The sequence below is a fragment of the Heterodontus francisci genome, chromosome 19 (genome assembly GCF_036365525.1).
Source record: "Heterodontus francisci isolate sHetFra1 chromosome 19, sHetFra1.hap1, whole genome shotgun sequence".
Taxonomy (NCBI): domain Eukaryota; kingdom Metazoa; phylum Chordata; class Chondrichthyes; order Heterodontiformes; family Heterodontidae; genus Heterodontus; species Heterodontus francisci.
In genome coordinates, this window is record NC_090389.1 from 93,110,971 (window position 1) to 93,118,293 (window position 7,323).

General features: G+C 56.4%; 1 protein-coding gene across 3 annotated transcripts in view; it reads left to right on the plus strand.

The window, feature by feature from the left end:
• Positions 1-6,673, plus strand: part of LOC137380434 (actin nucleation-promoting factor WAS-like) — a 166,857-nt gene extending 160,184 nt beyond the window's left edge. Inside the window, exons 4-6 of one of the 3 annotated variants that reach the window (XM_068052362.1) lie at positions 3,755-4,284; positions 5,384-5,492; positions 6,065-6,673. In XM_068052362.1, coding sequence (XP_067908463.1) covers positions 3,755-4,284; positions 5,384-5,492; positions 6,065-6,117 — 692 coding nt within the window. In that variant the 3' untranslated portion in view covers positions 6,118-6,673. Of the gene's footprint in view, positions 1-3,754; positions 4,285-5,383; positions 5,493-6,064 lie in introns of those variants that run through there. The other 2 variants (XM_068052364.1, XR_010977025.1) reach the window with 2 other exon arrangements.
• Positions 6,674-7,323: the final 650 nt, after the last annotated feature.

Here is a 7,323-nt window from a genome sequence, read left to right on the forward strand (position 1 = left end):
TTGTGTGTGTGTGTGTAGGGGGGGTGGGGGGGGTCAGTGGTGTGTGTGTGTGTAGGGGGGTGGGGGGGGTCAGTGTGTGTGTGTGTGTGTAGGGGGGGTGGGGGGGGGTCAGTGGTGTGTGTGTGTGTGTAGGGGGGGTGGGGGGGGGTCAGTGGTGTGTGTGTGTGTGAGGGGTGGGTGGGGGGGGTCAGTGGTGTGTGTGTGTGTGGGGGGGGGGGTCAGTGGTGTGTGTGTGTGTGGGGGGGGTCAGTGGTGTGTGTTTGTGTGTGTGTGGGGGGGTCAGTGGTGTGTGTGTGTGTGTGGGGGGGGGGTCAGTGGTGTGTGTGTGTGTGTGGGGGGTCAGTGGTGTGTGTGTGTGTGGGGGGGTCAGTGTGTGTGTGTGTGTGGGGGGGGTCAGTGGTGTGTGTGTGTGTGTGGGGGGGGTCAGTGGTGTGTGTGTGTGTGGGGGGGGTCAGTGGTGTGTGTGTGTGTGGGGGGGGGTCAGTGGTGTGTGTGTGTGTGTGGGGGGGGGTCAGTGGTGTGTGTGTGTGTGGGGGGGGGTCAGTGGTGTGTGTGTGTGTGGGGGGGGGTCAGTGGTGTGTGTGTGTGTGGGGGGGTCAGTGGTGTGTGTGTGTGTGGGGGGGGGTCAGTGGTGTGTGTGTGTGTGTGGGGGGGGTCAGTGGTGTGTGTGTGTGTGTGTGGGGGGGGTCAGTGGTGTGTGTGTGTGTGTGGGGGGGGTCAGTGGTGTGTGTGTGTGTGTGTGGGGGGGGTCAGTGGTGTGTGTGTGTGTGTGGGGGGGTCAGTGGTGTGTGTGTGTGTGTGGGGGGGGTCAGTGGTGTGTGTGTGTGTGTGTGGGGGGGTCAGTGGTGTGTGTGTGTGTGGGGGGGGTCAGTGGTGTGTGTGTGTGTGGGGGGGGGTCAGTGTGTGTGTGTGTGTGGGGGTCAGTGTGTGTGTGTGTGGGGGGGGGTCAGTGGTGTGTGTGTGTGTGGGGGGGGTCAGTGGTGTGTGTGTGTGTGTGTGTGTGTGGGGGGGGGGGTCAGTGGTGTGTGTGTGTGTGGGGGGGGTCAGTGGTGTGTGTTGTGTGTGTGTGGGGGGGGTCAGTGGTGTGTGTGTGTGGGGGGGGTCAGTGGTGTGTGTGTGTGGGGGGGGGTCAGTGGTGTGTGTGTGTGGGGGGGGTCAGTGGTGTGTGTGTGTGGGGGGGGTCAGTGTGTGTGTGTGTGTGGGGGGGGGTCAGTGGTGTGTGTGTGTGGGGGGGGTCAGTGGTGTGTGTGTGGGGGGGGGTCAGTGGTGTGTGTGTGTGTGGGGGGGGGTCAGTGGTGTGTGTGTGTGTGGGGGGGGGGTCAGTGGTGTGTGTGTGTGTGTGGGGGGGGGGGTCAGTGGTGTGTGTGTGTGGGGGGGGGTCAGTGGTGTGTGTGTGTGGGGGGGGGGTCAGTGGTGTGTGTGTGTGGGGGGGGGTCAGTGGTGTGTGTGTGGGGGGGGGGTCAGTGGTGTGTGTGTGGGGGGGGGTCAGTGGTGTGTGTGTGGGGGGGGGTCAGTGGTGTGTGTGTGTGTGGGGGGGGGTCAGTGGTGTGTGTGTGTGGGGGGGGGTCAGTGGTGTGTGTGTGGGTGTGGGGGGGGGGTCAGTGGTGTGTGTGTGTGGGGGGGGGTCAGTGGTGTGTGTGTGGGGGGGGGTCAGTGGTGTGTGTGTGTGTGGGGGGGGGGTCAGTGGTGTGTGTGTGTGTGGGGGGGGGGTCAGTGGTGTGTGTGTGTGTGTGTGTGGGGGGGGGTCAGTGGTGTGTGTGTGTGGGGGGGGGTCGTGGTGTGTGTGTGGGGGGGGGGTCAGTGGTGTGTGTTGTGTGGGGGGGGGTCAGTGGTGTGTGTGTGTGGGGGGGGGTCAGTGGTGTGTGTGGGGTGTGTGTGTGGGGGGGTCAGTGGTGTGTGTGTGTGTGTGTGTGGGGGGGTCAGTGGTGTGTGTGTGTGTGTGTGGGGGGGTCAGTGGGTGTGTGTGTGTGGGGGGGGTCAGTGGTGTGTGTGTGTGTGGGGGGGGGGGGTCAGTGGTGTGTGTGTGTGTGGGGGGGGGGGGGTCAGTGGTGTGTGTGTGTGTGGGGGGGGGGGTCAGTGGTGTGTGTGTGTGTGGGGGGGGGGGTCAGTGGTGTGTGTGTGTGTGGGGGGGGGGTCAGTGGTGTGTGTGTGTGTGGGGGGGGGGTCAGTGGTGTGTGTGTGTGTGTGGGGGGGGGGTCAGTGGTGTGTGTGTGGGGGGGGGGTCAGTGGTGTGTGTGTGTGGGGGGGGGGTCAGTGGTGTGTGTGTGTGGGGGGGGGGGTCAGTGGTGTGTGTGTGTGGGGGGGGGGTCAGTGGTGTGTGTGTGTGGGGGGGGGGTCAGTGGTGTGTGTGTGTGTGTGGGGGGTCAGTGGTGTGTGTGTGTGTGTGTGTGGGGGGTCAGTGGTGTGTGTGTGTGTGTGGGGGGTCAGTGGTGTGTGTGTGTGTGTGTGGGGGGGGTCAGTGGTGTGTGTGTGTGTGTGTGGGGGGTCAGTGGTGTGTGTGTGTGTGTGTGGGGGGGGGGGTCAGTGGTGTGTGTGTGTGTGTGTGTGGGGGGGGTCAGTGGTGTGTGTGTGTGTGTGGGGGGGGGTCAGTGGTGTGTGTGTGTGTGTGGGGGGGGGTCAGTGGTGTGTGTGTGTGTGTGGGGGGGGGTCAGTGGTGTGTGTGTGTGGGGGGGGGGTCAGTGGTGTGTGTGTGTGTGTGGGGGGTCAGTGGTGTGTGTGTGTGGGGGGGGGGTCAGTGGTGTGTGTGTGTGTGTGGGGGGTCAGTGGTGTGTGTGTGTGTGTGTGTGGGGGGTCAGTGGTGTGTGTGTGTGTGTGTGTGGGGGGTCAGTGGTGTGTGTGTGTGTGTGTGTGGGGGGTCAGTGGTGTGTGTGTGTGTGTGTGTGGGGGGGGTCAGTGGTGTGTGTGTGTGTGTGTGGGGGGGGGGGTCAGTGGTGTGTGTGTGTGTGTGTGTGGGGGGGGTCAGTGGTGTGTGTGTGTGTGTGGGGGGGGGTCAGTGGTGTGTGTGTGTGTGTGGGGGGGGGTCAGTGGTGTGTGTGTGTGTGTGGGGGCGGGTCAGTGGTGTGTGTGTGTGTGTGGGGGGGGGTCAGTGGTGTGTGTGTGTGGGGGGGGGTCAGTGGTGTGTGTGTGTGGGGGGGGGTCAGTGGTGTGTGTGTGTGGGGGGGGGGTCAGTGGTGTGTGTGTGGGTGTGTGGGGGGGGGGTCAGTGGTGTGTGTGTGGGTGTGTGGGGGGGGGTCAGTGGTGTGTGTGTGGGTGTGTGGGGGGGGGTCAGTGGTGTGTGTGTGGGTGTGTGGGGGGGGGTCAGTGGTGTGTGTGTGGGGGGGGGGGGGTCAGTGGTGTGTGTGTGTGGGGGGGGGGGGTCAGTGGTGTGTGTGTGTGTGTGTGGGGGGGGGGGTCAGTGGTGTGTGTGTGTGTGGGGGGGGGTCAGTGGTGTGTGTGGGGGGGGTCAGTGGTGTGTGTGTGTGTGTGTGTGTGTGTGGGGGGGTGTCAGTGGTGTGTGTGTGTGTGTGTGTGTGTGTGTGGGGGGGGGGTCAGTGGTGTGTGTGTGTGTGTAGGTGGGGGGGTGGGGTCAGTGGTGTGTGTGTGTAGGTGGGGGGGGTCAGTGGTGTGTGTGTGTGTGTGTAGGTGGGGGGGGGGTCAGTGGTGTGTGTGTGTGTGTGTGTGTAGGTGGGGGGGGGGTGTCAGTGGTGTGTGTGTGTGTGTAGCGGGGGGGGTGGGGTCAGTGCCGATACTGATCTCTCTCTCTCCTTTTTCCCAGTTTCCTCAGGCCGTCATCATGACAGAGCAGTAGCTCCTCCTCCTCCTCCTCCTCCTCCCCCTCCCCCTCCCCGCCTGCCATTCAATCCCTGTGCCCGAGAGCTGCCCCCAAACAGGGGTGGACCAGGCCCTGCTGGCCCCCCTACCCAAACACGGGGAGGTCAACAAACCTCTCCCAGCTACAGGGAACCTATACCCTCCCCACCCCCACCTCAGCAAGGAACTCCATTTGTACCTGCTCCCCCAGCTCCCCCCCTCACTAATACATTCAGTGCCCCATTTGCCCCACCCCCGCCACCTCCTATATTTGGGAGTGCTGCCCCACCCCCTCCACCTCCTATATTTGGGAGTGCTGCTCCACCTCCTATATTTGGGAGTGCTGCCCCACCCCCTCCATCAAATAATTTGCTGCTTGAAGATATCAGACGTGGTACTCGGCTGAATCCAGTGGAAAAGGAGAAATCTCCGGGAGCAGCCAGTGGTCGGAACCTGCTGCTGGATCAGATCCGACAAGGATGTGTATTAAAGTTGGTAAGGGCACTGCCAAATATAGAACGTGACAGTGTGGACTCATCAGGGTGATGTCAGGAATGGGAGTCAATGGTGATGAGGAGAGACTTGCGATTCTGGGACTGTTTTCACTGGTGCAGAGAAGGTTAATAGATGTCTAAAAATTCTGAAGCATTTTGATGGAGTGAACAGTACTCTGGTTCGGCAACTAGTGATGAGGGCTCATCCATCTCCATGTGACTCTCCTGCTGTAACTTGGCCAGAGCTGTAGAATCCTGGAAAAGCAGCATAAACACTTGGTACCACTCTGTGGGATGACCATTGCTCTCCAGTGAGGCTTAGCACACAAGCATGGGTGGGGAGGGGAGGTTGGTGTGGGAAGGATCCCACAGAAAGTCATCCCATGTAGTTATCAAGGGGGTGAGCAGAAGTTTGGAGAAGTCTCTTTACGTGGAGGGTTATTGCATAGAATGATTTGCCACAAGAAATGGTTGAGGCAGAGACCTTCACATCTGTTAAGGGAAGACAGGATAAATATTTGAAAGAGGAAGATACAGGGCTATGGGGAGAGAGCAGTGCAGTGGGATTGCTCTGGATTGATACAGGGCTATGGGGAGAGAGCAGTGCAGTGGGATTGCTCTGGGTTTGGTGCCCACATACACAGTGGGCTAATTGGCTTCCTGTACTGTAATCCTCTATAGCTCAGGCACAAAGGACAGGAGTCAACCTGCCAACAGTGCTTGAGGATTGCAGAAGAGGATGACCCTGGAGTAAGGACACTCCCCGTCTGACACAATACCTTCCAGTGAGGTTTAGGTCGGGCCTAGACTTTGCAAATCAAAGCACCTGGAATAAATGTTCATCTTCACATGGACACAAGCCTGAGTGAGTGGGTCACTCTCATTGTACCAACAGCCTGATTTTCATTCCATTCGGGATTGATCATGGTTGTATTGTATAATGTGAGCAACTCACTGCTATCCAGGCACTGGAGATGGAAATTTACACCATACCCTGTTTGGAACCAGCCGTCTGTCTGCATTATGGGGTTGAAACAATGGCTGTTCAGAGCATGGTGATGACTGAACAACCTATGAACTTGTAACTAACTGTCTTTCAGGTACCTGACAGCCCAGACCCCAGACCCCACCTGCCTCCTGAGCCTGATGGGATTGTGGGAGCCCTTATGCAAGTGATGCAGAAAAGAAGTCGTGCTATTCATCTTTCAGGTGAGCCAGAATTTCCCCAGCGTTCACACCGCCTGCGCTGTCAGCCGCCCAGGCAGCCAGCGTTCCATTGGGAAATTTAACAATGAAAGTAACTGAAGCAATTGAGCCCTCCCTACATGTGCAGTAACTTAAAGGGGCTGAATTATTTGTGGCGTGCATGAGAACTTTCAGGTAACTGTCCAGCTTAGAGGGAGCATGGGATGTGGGTGTCACTGGCCAGGCCAGCATTTATTGTCCATCCCTAATTGCCCTTGAGAAGGTGGTGGTGAGCTGCCTTCTTGAACTACTGCAGTCCATGTGGCGTAGGTACACCCACAGTGCTGTTAGGAAGGGAGTTCCAGGATTTTGATCCAGTGACAGTGAAGGAACGGTAATATAGTTCCAAGTCAGGATGGTGTGTGACTTGGAGGGGAATTGCAGGTGGTGGTGTTCCCATGTGTCTGCTGCCCTTGTCCTTCCAGATGGTGGGGGTGGGAGAGAAAGGGGGCAGGGGTTTGGAGGGGAGAGGGTTTTGGTTTAGGCTGGAGTGTAGAAGGACAGTGAACTCCAGTAATGTGATGTTTCTGCTCCAGATGATGATGATGATGATGATTTTGAAGATGATGATGATGAATGGGATGATTAAATTCTCCTCCACATCGAGAGGTCTTTTTGGGATGAACACCATTCTAGGAATGTCATGAATTCTCTTCAATCAAGTTTTATTTAGAGGTTTTGTGGGATTTTTTTGTGGCTGCTGTCTGTTTTGTTTTCTTGGTATTTCTAATAAATCCCCCTTGTTCTGCTCTGTGCTGGGTCGGTGGCAGCAAATTTGAGCAGAAATGCCCAAATCTTGAGGATCGTTTTTTTCCCCAAAGATTTTATTAATGGAAAGTGAAGTTTTAAGGGGTAGCTGGAAGCATTTTGTAAGTAATACTGTTGTCCACCTACAGTACTCTCATCCTAACACTGCATAAACAGCATAGCTGGTCTGTATCTTCATTCTTGGATCTCTGAATCTGTGTCTTGTGACCTTGAATGCATTTTTAAATGGAGTTCCAATTCTTTAAAGGGAACTAATTCTTGTCAGAGTTGTATGTTTTGAATTTGTTTTTGTAAATAAAGTCAGTGAATCTGATTCTAACCAGTTGCCTGTAACACATCTGTAGTGACTAATAATAAACCTGTTGTACTATACAACATACTGATGGGTATAGATTGGAGCAGTTTCATCTTCTCTGACTGAATCATCCATGCTGAGGCCTGTGCATGTTTGAATTCCTGGATCTGTTTATCGCTAATGAAGATCCATTTGGAGTTTTGTGATGTTCAAGAATGGGGTGTTGAGTTTCTAAATTATTTCTCGAATAGGATTCAAAAGTGTTCAGATTATTTTGTGATGACTATTATTTGACAATATTACACATATTCTTTTTCTTTCTTTTTATTTTGGGCCTCCTTATCTCGAGAGACAATGGATATGCACCTGGAGGTGGTCAGTGGTTTGTGAAGCAGCGCCTGGAGTGGCTATAAAGGCCAATTCTGGAGTGACAGGCTCTTCCACAGGTGCTGCAGAGAAATTTGTTTGTTGGGGCTGTTGCACAGTTGGCTCTCCCCTTGCGCCTCTGTCTTTTTTCCTGCCAACTACTAAGTCTCTTCGACTCGCCACAACTTAGCCCTGTCTTTATGGCTGCCCGCCAGCTCTGGCGAATGCTGGCAACTGACTCCCATGACTTGTGATCAATGTCACACGATTTCATGTCGCGTTTGCAGACGTCTTTATAGCGGAGACATGGACGGCCGGTGGGTCTGATACCAGTGGCGAGCTCGCTGTACAATGTGTCTTTGGGGA